The 16,202-nt window shown below is 39.4% G+C and overlaps 1 protein-coding gene across 1 annotated transcript in view; it reads left to right on the top strand.

The window, feature by feature from the left end:
• Positions 1-16,202, top strand: part of LOC126194954 (lysosomal-trafficking regulator) — a 304,398-nt gene that overhangs the window by 40,757 nt on the left and 247,439 nt on the right. Inside the window, exons 5-7 of the mRNA XM_049933343.1 lie at positions 1,915-2,102; positions 7,133-7,306; positions 10,107-10,391. Of these exons, the coding sequence (XP_049789300.1) occupies positions 1,915-2,102; positions 7,133-7,306; positions 10,107-10,391 (647 nt within the window). The remainder of the gene's footprint in view (positions 1-1,914; positions 2,103-7,132; positions 7,307-10,106; positions 10,392-16,202) is intronic.

Raw genomic sequence — 16,202 nt, 5'->3', positions numbered from 1 at the left:
CTAAAATACACCCTTTTACACCTGTATACAACTTCGTAATAATGCTCTGTGCTAACTTTTAATACCTTCTCTTAAGGATTCGAAAGGGAAAGGTAGCATTTGGAGCTGGTCAAGCTTGAACACAACACTTCTGGTGTGGTACATGGCTGAGCACAGTAGCTGAATATGTACTGATTTACTTTGTTTACATAGGTATACAGAAAATTCATACTTTCTTTTGCTTAACACATTAAAATAAGTAATGCTTAAAACATTAGTTTCCTATGATTCTCAAGATTTTTGTTGGGTTCTTCTGTTACTGCGTTAGAATCTAAAACCTTTCAAAATATTTAAAGGTAATTACTGAAATTCTAAATTATCCAAAATTTCCTTAACCCTTCAACGTTAGAATCAATAACCTTTAAAAAAATTACAATGGTACAAGGTATTTAAAATAATCACTGAAGTTCTAGTTTTCCCTGGTTTCCCTTTTCTTTAAACATTAAAATCAATAATTTTAAAAATTTAAAATCATCCAAGGTATTCTTTCTAAATCAAATAATCTTAAATTCAGAAGCTGTTCCTCATTAGTGCACTGTAACTGGCCATAGGGGTACTGATATGTGAATGACTTTACACCAGTTCAACCAAGCTGGTTGTCAGAAAACCAACATTACAGTAGTTACAGAAGAAGCAACAACAAATTTAATTACAATTCAGTGAAGCATAACATGCTCTAATGTGGGTGCACACAAATCAACCTTTCTTCAGTACAGTACATTCATCAGTACATGGCATGCTTTACTACAGTCCCAGGCTAAGGACAAACTTTGTGTATGACAAAATATCACTATGAGTCTTGACAAACATTACATTCACCCTGCCTGTTGAACATGAGGCAGTTTGGATCAATACAGTTAAACTTTTGTGGGATTGATTAACAGTTTTGTAATGACAGGAATTAATTAACACCCTTACATGCAAATATTGACCTATGGAACCTGAGAACATGTATCCACAATCACAAATTCCCCTGAAACTGACATCACTTCTCTAGGATATAATCCACATAGTTCAACATGGTTTACACAGCCTGGAAGGCCTACACCAGAAAGGCATATGATTAACCGCACATACATGGACATTTGCAGAAGTACAAACCGAAACTTATACAGTGGTATCAACATCATAGAAAAAACTAATGGCAAAGTTGTTAACGCTACAAAAAACACATGAAGCGTATATAGCCAGAAGTAGACCTACTCGTACAAACAGTAGTTCCAATATACTGTGGTATGTTTTCTCATTGAGAAGTGCATAGTTGCACAAAGCAGTATGGCATTAGGCCGAAGTCAACAGTGCCAAAAAGAATAAAGAACAAAGAACTTAGAAACGTGCAAGCAAGTGGTGTTTCCTGAAAAACTGGGCACGAAACACCACAATTAAAATCATCATCTTTCTTAAGGAACTGTTTTAGCAGATAGAAAGGAAGTCAGTTTGTAAATATCTCTCTTTACAAAACACTGATGATGTTTTATTTCAATAAAACAATTTTCAGTGACAGAATCACATATTTTATGACAGCTGCAAAGACAGACGTAAAATACCTCCAATAATTATTAAGCAGCTGTGGACAGTGTTGCCACAAAGAACAATTCCTGTGTTATGCTTCTACGGCAACCCCTTTTTTGCCTCCACCCCCACCGTGACAGCAGGCAGTTTTTACACCCATACCATTTCTTTCCATGTGGTAAGTAGTATTTGTACAAAGTTTGGTCAAAATTAGTCTGATGGTTTAGTGGGAGTTGTCAAATATACATGCATACATACATACATATGTACAATTATTTTTATAATATACATAGAATCTGACATAAGTATTAAATATTTTGCTGCTGAAGCTAATAGTAAATGGTATTATTGTGTTTGTTTCAGGACCACTGTTCCAAGTGCAGCCGTCATTTCGCAGTGTTCCAATAGAACAGCGAGCAAGTCAGCAGGTGCCGATATGTATGGCCCCCATGCTGCTGGCCTCGAAGCTCGATAAGATACAGCATCACAGCCTGCTGGCCGCTGCAACACTGCTGGGTGGCGTGCCTGTCTTCCTCTTCCTGCTTGCAAGGGTGGGTAGCTGCATGTCTTACCTTCAGAATTCTTTGAAATCTTTTATGTGGCTCTGTGAGGTACACTTTCAAGTACCTGGACTCATTGTAGTCTCTCTCTCTCTCTCTCTCTCTCTCTCTCTCTCTCTCCCCCCCCCCCCCCTCTCCCCTCTGCATCTCCCCCTCCCTGTTTGTCTGTGCTGTGATTCTTTTTCAAATAAGAGTGAACCTTAATGCATTGTAACCATTGCTTTGTGTTTGCTATATGATGGAGCAGTCATCGAAGAATATGTACTTGCTTGATTTGCTTCACAAAATTTCTCATTGCATTGTAGCATGTTTCTAAAGCAGACTTTCAATTTTCTTTAGCTTAAAAGATACTCTATGTCATCTGTTGAGAGTCTGATATTGTGCTGTGGAGAGAAATGTGATTTGCAGATAAAATGGATATTTCCAGGTATGAAGAAAAAGAAAAAAAAGAAAAAAAAACACTTGAAAACTTGAAAACTCTGAAATTCAGCTACAGAGCTCACCAGTTTGAATATGGATTGCAAATGGGAAAATGTGTAGAATGTCAAATGAGACTGCATTCCAAAAAGCTAGACTGTCAAACTAAAATCAAAGATTTATCTAAAAACAAAGATGAGGTGACTTACCGAACGAAAGCGCTGGCAGGTCGACCTGCCAGCACTTTCATTCGGCAAGTCACATCATCTTTGTTTTTAGATATATTTTTCCCACGTGGAATGTTTCCCTCTATTATATTAAAATCAAAGATTATCACACAGAGCAAATTCCCTGTGGTTACTGGTGTCAGAGAGATACCTGTTTTAGATCATACTAAAGACTGAAGCACCCTGGTGTGAAAGAAGTAACGCAGTAACAGAAGAACCCAACAAAAATCTTGAGAATCATAGGAAAGTAAGCTTAGATTCTTTTTTGAAATTATTAGAGCACTGAATAATGAAGTAGAAGAGCTTACTGCCTGTTTGGAAAATTTTGCAAATTCTGAAGAGATTGATATCCTTTACATATCTGAACACTTCAGAACCATGGGTTAGAGAAGTTAAATTTAAAAGATTACACTCTATTGTCTTATACATGCAGTACCATTGTAGAAAAAGGAGGAGTTGTTGCATATAGGAAGGCAGACCCCAAGTCCAAAAACATTGAAATGTGTAGATTTTGTGGTGATCAGCACATAGAAGTGAGTGCTTTGGGGGTTTATACTGAAAAATAGTTTACTTTTAATTGTAACTGTGTATGGATTCCTTACTAAGCTACTTGGCCTCTGCAGCCTGAGACTGTAGTCGTGTGTGTGTGTGTGTGTGTGTGTGTGTGTGTGTGTGTGTGTGTGTTTTGCTCTCTGACAAAGGCCTTGTTGGCTGAAAGCTCATTTTCTGACAGTCTTTTTTTTTCTGCCTATTGGTGACTCAGCATCTCTGCTATATGGTGAGTAGTGACTATCCTTTTTTAATATTTTTACATTCCATCCTGGATTTTTCATTGTCGAATTTTACTAAGCTACCTGTCAGACAACAGCAGGCAGTTAATTGTCTGTGGTGATTTCTGTATAGATTTTCTGAAGGATTCTAATAGGAAAAATGATCTGAAAACCTTATTTGATTCCTACAGTTTCATCTCAGTAATTAACTTTCCAACATGAATAAAGGCAATAGAACTCTGATAACCCAAATCAAAAGAATGACTGCATACCCAGTAACAAATTCCCTCTGATAATGGTGCACAGTTAGTTAGGATAAGTAAAATAATCACTTGTAGTTCAGGTTCCCCTCAGTGAGAATCAATTAGAATAAGTAACAACTCCAGGACTTACACTTTTAAGAATAGTTGGACTGAAATTTATAGTGGACAGAATGCTGACACAAAATTCGATATATTCCTTGGTAAATTCTTATTGTTATTTGAAAATAGCTTTCCTCATAAGCCATTTAGAAAGGGCATTAAACATCTGTGTAAAAAGGTCATGAATCTCTAGAGGGATTAAAGTGTCTTGTGAAAGGAAAAGGGAAATGTATCTGTTGGCAGCAATAAGTAAAGATCTTGCAATAGTTGCACAACAGAAAAACTGCACAAAATTAACGAGAAAAGTTTTTGAGAAATTGAGAAACGTACATTTTATGTCAGAAATCAGTAATCCTGACAACAGATCATGTGCCCTATGTGGGATACCAAAGCTGCATATTTGTTGAAGGATATTGTAATGGTTCTATCTCAGCAGTTGTTTACAGGTATTTACTTTATTTAATTTAGCAGGATTGGCCAACTTTGACCTTAGGGGACATTTTCAAGTGCTTTAGGTACCAACATGTTGTAATATATCCAGTTATTTAGCAGTGCATGTGACAGTTCTGAAAGCTAGCACGTATACATAAAAGTGTAAGTGTGCTGAATACAGCAGTGGTATACTAGAAATAATCATCATATTCTTAGACACAGCATGTATTCAGTTTTGTAGTTAAACAAGTGTGTTAGGACATGTTGGTGCCTACAGCACTTAAGAATGGCCTGTGAGATAAAAATTGGCCAATTATGTGAAATTAAATAAATTAAACATGTGTAAACAATAACAAAGGTTGAACCATTACAGTGACCTTTAGACTTTAGTCAATATTGATGTAATGAAATGAGAGACGGAACCAGTGGTTTCAGAACAGGATAGCATCACTATAAATTTAAATGTATAAGTTACAGCTGTGTTTAATAATCATTTCTTAAATATAGCAAAAAGTGTAGGTACAAGTTGTTCAAGAGAAAAAACAAAACGTTGTGTTGGAAAAACACTTTTATTAATTGTACTTACCCAAAGTTAATAAGAAAGGACCAATTTATCCCCTAAATCTATGTAATAGCCACATTTACAAAAGAGATACAATTACAGTACTCTGGAGTAGTATCTCAAGTGAGTGACAGTAATATACTTAGTAAATTTATCCTCCCCAATAATATGAGGTTTTATGGAACTGATGGCATAGACACCCAATGGATAATTTCATATCTAACAAAAAGAGTGTCTAAAGTTATACTTAATAATTCAGCCAATGGATCCAGGGGTCTTCTGACTGTGGGAAATCAGTTATGGGGTTTCACAACTCTCAACTTTAGGTACACTGTTGTTTCTCATGCATGTAAATGACTTTCGATATAATCTAGAAAGTGTTTTGTTTGTAGATGGAAGTGTTGTTGTCTGCCCAAACATACATACTGCAACAGACCAATTGGTAAATAATGCATTTAAAAGTAAAAGTGTTATTGAGTGGTTTTCAGGAAATGGTCTCTCTCTCAATTTCGAAAAGACAAAACATATTCAGTTCTGCATGTTGAAAAGTACTACACCAGTGATTATCTGCATGCCCCTGTCGATGGTTGTCGAGATGGCGTGTAGGCAGAAGACACAGTAACAACATGAAGGACAGCCTGAGTAGCATACAGCCAGTAAGGTGGTACTTGTACTTGCCTAGTAGCTATGACACAGGCACCCAGAATGTAAGTTGAACAGCTTGTACGTGGGCAGACCAGTTCTTCATCCACAGATGATCAGCGTGCCACTCATCCTCAGTCAGCCACTACTGCGACTGGCAAGACTGTGGTTCGCAGATCAGAAGTCCCTTCTATGGCCAGATGGCTATGGATTTGCAATGGTGGACTTAAATTTAGTGGCAGCTTGTAGATGATGGTTGCCTTCTTTTATTTCTTCGTTTGTTGTCCTCGGTGTTGACGTACTGTGCTGTGATACTGGCTGAAAAATGGGGTGTGGAAGTACAACATTGATTACTTTAAATAATGTAGCTGACAGGTGCACAGTTGTGTTTCACAGTAGTTTACTTTCACTGTTCACAACACCCCCAATAATACACAGTTATATATGTCCAGTGCACTATTGTTTTAACTTCCCATAAGCCTCATTAATAGTTGCAGGCAAACCTACACATACTGCTACAATAGTTTACAATTGTTTATAATTAGTATAGAATTTATATTTGTTTATACATCAACAGTAGAATTTAAGTTACAAAACAATTACAGATTTCACCCTGTAACAAAAGTTACTAATTAGGAATACTCAAAATAAATTAGAAAATCAATTACATACATAAAACTTTATAGCTGAGGGCCAACCTTTCTCTTTTATGAAAATGCATATTATACTCACGTATGTTAATGGTAAGTAGTTAAAAGTGAAAAACCAAATTTAAGGAGGCAGATGGCAAAACAAGAGGGGAAGAAAAAATATCCCACCTTGATTCATCACAACTTGTTAAATTCACGAGAGCATCCTGCAATTTAATATAGATGGTCTTCTGTCGGTATCCGTAATACAGGTGGAATGGCCAGTGAGAATGAGCTTGTGGATGATGGAGATTTTATACAGATGGTGACATTCTTCCCACCCCCACCCCCAGTCAGGGTTTCAGAGTGTTCCTTTATGTGAAATTTGTATCCTGAAAGGTGTTATGACATCTCTTAGTGAAGTTACGTTACATTTGTTCCACACTTTTGTCAAGGTGCTGAATCAGTTGTGTTTGTTTGACTTTCCTCCTTCATAGTCTGATGAGAGGAGTCCACAGCTTGTCTGTACTTTGGGCCATCCATGTTTACATTCAGCTATGAGATCACTGCCTAGCCAGCAGATGTGCCCCACTTAGTCATCTCCATTTGTTCTGAAAAAATTTTATTCCTGCTCTTGCTGATATCCTACTGTGCAACAATATGTAAAAGGTGGTTGATATGGATTGCTACTTCACCATTGTATTATGGAAAAAAGGGAAAAAGACTTGTAAAAGGTCAGCATGTAACCATATTTATATACATATGTGTAATACAAATGTAAAATGACACCATCTACATCATCACAATCATACAAATGTGGAATACAAAACTGTCTAACAAACTAACCCTTTTTTTAAATCCTTCTGCCAGACAGAAAACATGATTGAGATTTATTACATTAAGAGGAATAGAAATAATAATATAATAGTAATAATAATAAACGATGATGATGAGGATGATCAGCTCTCACTTTGGTGCAGGTGGTGGAGCTAACACTTGTTGAGGAGGTGCAGGCCCAGGCACTGTTGCTGTTCCTCAGGGTGGCACAGGGAGACTGCGAGCTCTTCACACAGTTTGTGGGGCAAGAGAGCTACAAACTACTTCTGAAGATTCTCAGGTCATCTCGATGCAGTGCCGGACCGTACCTGTTGAAGGTAAATTTATTGTAACAAACTATGGATTGTAAATTAATGGGTGTTATTTGATAAATATGCACATGGATGTTGAAAATTTAATCAGTTAAGGTACTGTACAGGGACTTGCAGAATACAGACGTAGATGTAGATATAAAAAAGTGCAGTATTTCACTCACTTTTGGTGTCATAAATCATTTCTCTTTGCACTGTGCAAAATGGATGAGTCAGGGGAAAGGGGGGGGGGGGGGGGACCTGATCCCCATTCCAGAGAGAAAATAACATGCTGCGTTCTTTCTTCTTACTGTGAAATCATTGATCATTGAACCATTCCAAATTTTGTTTGATGCCTCAGTTGTACACAGTTTTGTTAATAATTCTACATGTAGTACTAAGTCAAATGTTTTTTGGAAGTTCAAAATACTGCTTCTACATCTATATACATACTCTGCAAGCCACCGTATGGTGCATGGCAGAGACCGCCTTGTACCAGTACTAGTGATTTCCTTTCATTTTCCGCTCACGAATGGAGTGAGGGACAAAATACTGTCTACATGCCTCTGTACAAGCCTTGATTTCTCTTACTTTGTCTTTGTGGTCCTTATACAAAAGATACATTACTGGCAGTAGAATTCTTCTGCAGTTAGCTTCAGTGCTAGTTCTCTAAATTTTCTCAGTAGTGTTTTGTGAAATGAACGTCATCTTCCCTCCAGTTATTTTCATTTGAGTTCATGAATCATCCCAGTAATATTTGTGTTTAACTCAACCTGCTGGGGACCCCAAGCACTCAAGCACTACTCAAGAATGTGTCACACTAGTGTTCTATATGTAGTCTCCCAGTAAACTGAAATTGACCATTCACCTTCCCTACTACCATCCTTAAATCCTTGTTCCATTTCATATAGCTTTGCAGCTTTGTACCTACAAATTTAACTGATGTGACTTTGTAAAACAGCACACAGGATTGTTTCTCCCACTCATCTACATTAACTTACATTTTTCTGCATTCAGAGCAAACTGCCATTCATCACACTAACTAGAAATTTTTTCTGTCGTCTTGTATCCCCGTAAGTCACTCAATGATGACACCTTCGCCTACACCACAGCATTACCAGTTAACAGATGCAGATTGATGCTGTCCATCAGATCTTTTGTATGTGTAGGGAACAAGAGCAATCCTGTCACTCTTACCTGGGGCACTTGTGGTGCTACCTTGTCTCTGATGACCACTCGCCATTGAGGTCAACATTTGGATTCTATTACTTGAGAAGTCTTCAAGACACTCGTGTATCAGGAAACCTAATCCATATGTTTGAACTTCCATTAACAGTCTGTCATGGTGACCATGTGAAATACTTTCTGGAAATTTAGGAATATGTAATCTGCCTTTTATCCTTCATTCATGGTTTTCAGACTGTCACGTGAGAAAAGGGCAAACAGAGTTTCACAAAAGTGATGCTTTCTAAATCCATGCTGATTTGTGGACGGAAGCTGTTATGTCTTAAGGAAGTTTATTGTATTCAAACTCAGAATATGTTCAAGATAACTGCAACAAAGCGATGTTAAGGATTTTTAATTTTGCTGGTCCATTGTTTTGCTATTGTTATATATAGGAGTTTACCTGCCTGTCTAAATCCATGTCTATCAGGGAATAATTTTACTCGTTGTGTCAATAAATATTTCGGTCATTAGTCAAATTAATTTCTGAATGCAACCAGTTAAAATGGTAAACTTTATGTACGCTGATCACGTCAGTCATGCTAGATCTGATTAACATAAACATTAATGCTGACACAATGATGCTTTTGTTGTTGTTATTGTTTAAATTGTGTCACTGCGCTACTCATTCACAACACTGATTTCCTTGCTCCCACAACAAATAATTTCCAATAATACTGATAGTGTAACAAGTATTAGGCATATAAAACAATGAAAATATGAAATTCAACCACAGATAAAAAAAGGCACCACACTACAACATTAATTAAGTAAGTTACATACCCTGGTTCGATTATTTCACCTTCCTTCACCAACAGCTTTCGAATTACATGCACAGTCTTTGTCTTCAATTTTTGTTCTGTCAGTTTCTCTGCAGCCACATTTAGGTTGTAAAATAGCAGCACACAATCTATAGAAACGAAAGATCCTTCCTCCACTGCCCATTTTAAAAGTTTTGCTGGTTTTCCAAGCGGGAACACAATTATGCCTTTTGTGCCCATGTTGACTGAATGTCTGCTTTGTTCTCATACTACCTCACACACTATTGGATGGCTGCTGTGGAACTGACATACTGGTGACCAATCCGATGTGTTTCTTCATGATGTTGCAAAATTTTTGAGCGTAATTTGAATTTAACAACACAGTGCAGTGTGTTCGTATGACGCTCATGAGAAAAAGTGGAAGTTGAATTTTGTGGAACACACAGTTGAAGCATTGTGTGGTCAGCAGGAACATAAACCAGATTCAAGACATTGCTGAACAGAGTGTGAACATAATGTACATTGTAGAGCAAGTGCAACAAATAGCAGTATGCAGCATATTTGTTTATTATAATTCTTTTCAAAAAATGAAATGTAACCTGCTTTACACTTGGCCTGCTGTGTGAAAAGACATATGTGCTTCACATAAGTATCAAGACTGTAACTACAAAACTCTCCATGTAAAGATGATGGTGTGAATCATCAAAACACATAGTGAAAAAGTAAATAAGTGACTGATGCACAAAACTGTTTTACAATAATGAGTTCACGGTACTGAATTGGCTTTGATTTGCATTAAATACATCCCTTCACTATAAAGCAGGGTCCTCTGTACTGTGCAGGCTGTCCTGGATGCATGCTGTGACAAACCTGTGCTGGGTTATACCAGTGCTGCGAATGGGCCAACACGAGTGACGGTCCTGGCAAACACAGACGCGGTTGTTGTCAACTCATTTGTGCTGCGGGCTGTGGCGGGTGCATGGGCAGCGTGGGGCCCTGCAGGGGCACTTGGCCTCCTGCTGCGGGCGCTGCACATCCTGCTGAGGGACGACCACCCGTACCGGGAGTTCAACGCTGCGCAGATGAACCGCACCCACATTGTTGACAGTCTTCTTCTCTTTTGCAAGGTACAGAAATATAGTTTTTTCTTGTACTGTATTTCCTTACAAATGTTGACCTAAAATCACTCATTTTAAATTTACTTGCACATCTCACCCTAATTTTATTTCAGTTTTACTTTTTTGATGCAAGTTGTGTTTCGCGAGAATGAAATAAACCATATTAGTGATTACAGTAAACATACCTGATGTTAAATCACACTGAAAATCAAATCTCATCAAATCAATTTGTTCTGTCATTTAGATACACATCTGATCATTATGTCAGGTTTTATAACTTGCATTTTGACTTTGTTTAGGTGTTCATTATTTGTGAGTTTACAATAGAAGTTTTAAGTGCTTTCCACAAACGTGCCTGGAGAGTTCATGGATATTTAGGTGGTGCACATGCAAGCTGATTGTGAAAATGAGGTGAAATCAGTTTTCTAACTTGACTACAAACTCAAAAAATACAAGCAACCAAGCAAACATATTTGTTGTGGAGAAATACATTGTTTGCTGGGACAAATTACATAAACGCTAACAAATTTAGTCAGTGTAGTGCATAGTGTTAGCTTTCATGCAATAGTGAAGTCCTTTACCTTTGTGTGACCATTGTTCTCTCTCAGACTTTGTTGCTGTAATACCCAGAATTGCTACATCATATTACTATGAATAACTTGCAGTATTACAGTAGATTTAATGATTCATATTTTTTTTTTTCATTAACACATCCAACAACTGCATCACATGTCCACTTTCAACATTACATATCTCAACTAAAAATTTTCTGGTGAAATTTCAGCTTTAGTCTTTCTCATTGTGCATTCATTATTAATATAACTATTCTTCAGAAGTCTGCACATCTCCAGGGCAGGCTGGCAATCCAAAAAAAAACTTGTGAAGTTGCTGCAACTGCTGTCCAATGCTGTACAATTTTCTGCTGTTTCTTTACTGTGGTGGTATCGAGTGGCCAAGTAATATCTGACCTGGAGCTAAGACTTCCAGTTATTCAATCATGCTCACCTTACTGTTTTAGCATATGTGCTAACTTCTTCTGATTAAAATTTGTTTCTTGAACTGCTGCAGTTACTGCTGTAATTTGAGAGTAAAAATCCGATGTCCAATTGCTTCAATATTCGGAACATCACAATTACATTGATGAGGACTAATTCACAGTCAGTCAGTCTCATTTAACAGGCACTAATTGAGAGGATGTATAACAAGTTTTCTCTTGTCCTCCTGACATCATAGGCATTGTCACAATTGCTCTTCCTCCATGTCTTGCACCGTATCTCCAAGGCAGGACCCGATGATATGGAATAAACCACCTGACTGGCAGGTGCGGCAAACATGGTATGATGTTTAACACTTTCATGACTTGCAAATACAGTGCATCCATCCATTTTATGGCACTTGCACATAAATAAAACATACATCCAAACAATAGATTATGTAATTTATTAAGGAAATAAACTTTTTGCAGTGGAGATCACCATTTGTCGGCTAGAAAAGTGCTTGTGCAATATATCACTTCACAAGAGTAATGTGTTATGCTACGCCAGGAGAGGCATGCCGTCCCTGAAACCTCAGCACAGTATCTGTATCTTTATATTTGACATGTTATTTTATAACTTTTTTTTAGTTGTGAGTACTGTCCATCACTAAGAAGGCATAAGTACACACATCACTTGTGTGGAGCAGCCTCTTTCAGTAGAGTAGTTGGCCAGAGGGGAGGGGGGCCAGGGGGGGGGGTCCCCTTGGTTAACTTCAGTATTCACAATTCTGGCAGCAGACATAGCATCTCCACTAACAGCTACTTTCACTTCCATTGGCTTTGCCAACTCTTGTGCTGATTGCACATTCCAACCCGAATTTGATATGAGCTGCATTAAATATCTGTCTCTCAACCAATTAAAATACCATATTACAGATGAAATCATTAAGAACATAACAATTAACTGCAAAAATGCAGGGATGGGAAGTCCAAGGTTGATGGAAGTGTCTGGTATGCACAAAAACAGAAGCATGAAAGAGCAGCTGCAGAGGGGATGAGGATCTTACATGAGTTGCGAAACAACCTTTTAGGTTGAGAATGTTGTATATTCCACCACTAGGTCATCAACTCTGCTCTATACAGCCAATTGATGGTCAGGTACACGTAAAATTCTGTGCATCAGAGCTGTAATACAATATTACTGCTTTCATAGTTGTCCCTACCACTGTACGCTCAGCTTTCTGGGACTAGTCTCCAATTTCTGGCTGACGTGGCTTTCCCACCTGTGCTGGCGACAGCTCAATATACTTTGCTGCCTCAGTAACACCAGCTGGGGTGCAGCCTTTTGCATCTCTACAACGTCCTGATTGAGACTATGGGAGTGTTGCATACGGTTCTGCATCAGCCTCACCATTGCGGATACTGGACTCCTTTCATCATTGTGGGACCCGACTTAAGACAGGAGCCTTCCAAACTAGCCCTCTGAAGGGCCTACTAGTCAAGACTGGAGTCCCTCCATTTTCTATCAGGTGACGACAACAGCTGCCAAGTTATGCTATACACGTTTTTAGTTTCCCTGAATATCCCAAATACTGTGTCCTTTTCCCTGGTAGGGAGCTCCACCTCACGCAACAGTGACCAAGAACTAGGTTTACTGTTGCTGCATGACTCCATTGTCTCTGTTCGGAACTGCAACTTCCTTCACTGTCACCTGTGGTCAGGGAGACATCGCATTTACCCTCCTGATGTGTGCCATGACCTCAATTTGTCTCAAAGTCTCCCAAGGTCCAAAACATTCTGTCAACCCCATGATTTTTTGCTACCTGTTCTTGGCTGTCTTTGAGAAGTATCCAGGTTCAGAAGTAGTTTTTACAAAGGGATCAACAGTTGATGGATGAATGGCCTTCATGTTCACACATGCACAGTGCGTGAATCCACTCTCTGCCAGACGGCTGCAATGTCTGCACTGCTGAATTGATAGCCATTAAATTTACCCTTAGCCATGTTCATTCTTGCACTGGCAACAGTATCTTAATCTGTACTGACCCCCCCCCCCCCCCCCACCCTTGGCCGCCTTCAGGCTATAGACCCAGTGCTACTCTCCTCACCCACAAGGATCTTGTGTCTGACCTCCATCAAACTGGGTGGCCTGTTATTTTTGTTTGGACCTGCAGTCATGTTGGGATTTTGGGATATGAATGAGCTGACTGGTTGGCTAAACAGGCCACAGGATGCCAATTGAGGATATGGGCATCCCTGAACCGGACCTTCAGTTGTTCATATGCCGTAGATTGCTGAAAGTCTGGAACACAGATTGGTCTGCCCTGATCTCACCCAACAAACTGAGAACACTTAATGAGACCCTGACCACATGGTAGTCTTCTCTGGGTGCTTGTAGCAGGGAATCCATTGTCCTCTGTAGACTCCACATTGGTCACACTTGACTGGCCCATGGCCACATTCTCTGAAATGAAGATCCCCATCAGTCCCAATGTAGAGCCACCTGGCGGTGGCTCACTTACTCATAGACTGTCCAAATTTGGCTACTTTGAGGCAGCATCTTAATCGTCCTGACGTGCTATCTCTGGGGCTAGCATACAATGTCTGACCTGGTGTTATGTTATGCCCATGAATGTGGTTTCTATTCATCCTCAAAAGGTAGAGTTTTTTGACCCCAGGAACTACCTGAAGGGTTGGGAATGGTTTGTGGGGCACACCTCTTCACTCCTCTCTTCCCCCTCACCCCCAAGGGGTCCCTCAGGGCCCTTGCTGGGTGGCCCAGCCTGGCCTGTACCCTTTCTACCTTTTTATTCTTTTTCATTTCTTGTTTGAACACCTTGACTTGACTGATCTTTTAATTACTTGTCTGTGTTGTCTTTTTTCTGGAATTTTATCTGTTTTTATTGTGTTAGTTACACTTAGGCTTTCCAGAATTTGCCTTTCGCCTCCTTCCTTTGATTACCACTCCTGGTTTGCCACTTAATGGATGAAGAGACTGACGACCATGGAGTTTTGCCCCTTTCACTACATACCAATGAACCAACCAACCAACCAACCTGCCACTGGTGGGGTAGAATATGGCTATGGTGGAATTAGGGTAGGATGTGCTGGGTGAGTGTGTAGAACAGGTCTTGTGCCTGGGTCATCTATGGCAGTATGACTCGTGTGGTGAGGTATAAGGGCCCAGATATTGTATAGATTGTGTGGCTGATTGTAGGTAGGAATTTCCTTATTTCTGGGCATCACCAGTAGTAAATGAAGCTCTTTCAAAGTATATAGTAAAGTTGTTGGAGTGTGGGATGATTGGGGAGATATGGGTGCTCTCTAGCAGCTTGTTCCTTGGGAGGGAGGGGGCAGGGGACTCAGCATTAGGAATGTGTGAAGATATTGCACAGAAAATGCGTTTGCAGACTTAGTATGGAGGATAATATGTGACTGTGAAGCCCTTAGTAGGCCCTTCAACATACTGGGCAGTTGGACAGACTGAATGAGAGAGACTTTTCGGTGTGGAAACTTTGGCAGCTATGGAGCCTTTAGAAATGTGGTGGTTAATAGACAGAAAGAAGGCACACTGGGCTGAGGAGGACCAGGTGAAGTGGTTGGGAGAGAGTGTGTTGAGGCTGTGGAGGAAAGAGAATAGTGTATTTTGGCCTCAGGTCCAGATCATAGTGATATTATTGATGAACCTGAGCAAGACGAGGGGTTTGAGTTTTTGGGTGACTAGGAAGGTTTTCTATACAAGTCTCATAAACGGGTTGGCATAGGGGGCTGCGATCCTGTTGCCCGTGGCCTTGCTGTGGATTTTTTGTTGTACCTTCCTCTCAACGCTGAAGCAGTTATGAGGAAGGATGTAGTTTGTGAGACATATAGGGAGCAGGTGCTGGGTGTGGAGTCAGCAGGATGTTGGGAGGAGATAGTATTAGATAGTGGTGGGAGCATGGTCACAGGTGATAGTGTTATGTAAGGAGGTCATGTCAGCAATGATTAGTAGGGATCCAGTTGTTCACAGGAAGGGGATGGTTGTGAGATACCAGTCCTGCTGTAAATAATGCACACTTTTTATGTGGACATGACCACCACTCGGATGTGTAACTGAATGAATGGCCCCTATCAGACAATGGCTGAGAGCAGAGGTGACCACCAGTAATGGAACACGATAGTGAACACAAGAAGCTCTATTTCATTGGCTGTTTCGCAACCTATACCATCTGGGCCCTTGCCCCCAACATCAGATTATTTGAATTATTTAGACAGGTGGTTGATACCCCTTCATATTTTCTCTGAAGGTTCTGTAAAAACTTCATTTGTTGTTCGTGTTGAAGTTCTCTCCTATCTCTCTAAGCTTATTGATTCTGCAATCTCTATTTTCTCTGTGAATTATGTTCGAAGAGGTTTCCTGTATGTTGTTGAATTCTTCTCATTTTCCCAATGTCATATGGCTGTTAATTTATTTCCAGGCTTGTATTCTGTCTTGTACGGCTCTGTCACATGTAGTCTTCCACCATTTGTATTCTTCTTTTCTCAGTGGTTGCTCCAGTTTTATTAGTTCTTCCATTTTTTCTGACAGTCCTGTCCAGTCGTCACCCTGATTTTCTTAATTTTTATGTTATTTCTTTCTTGTTTTATTGTTGGTGCTGTGGGTCAACTTAGGAAGCTGTGTGGGTTCTTTTGTTTGTCCGTTGGGAGCAAAATTTCGCTTTGATTTGTAGTAGGTGATGATCAGATTAAAAAAATCCTTTTCTTGTTCATACATTTATAATCTCTCTTGCATTTTTCGTGGACATCATGTGGAATCTATCTGAAGTTCTCTAGGGTGTAGTTGGAGGATTTCCAAACCCGTAGGT

This window comes from Schistocerca nitens, chromosome 7 (genome assembly GCF_023898315.1).
Source record: "Schistocerca nitens isolate TAMUIC-IGC-003100 chromosome 7, iqSchNite1.1, whole genome shotgun sequence".
Taxonomy (NCBI): domain Eukaryota; kingdom Metazoa; phylum Arthropoda; class Insecta; order Orthoptera; family Acrididae; genus Schistocerca; species Schistocerca nitens.
The sequence above is the reverse complement of the archived record's forward strand: the minus strand, read 5'-3'. Positions and strand labels throughout refer to the sequence as shown.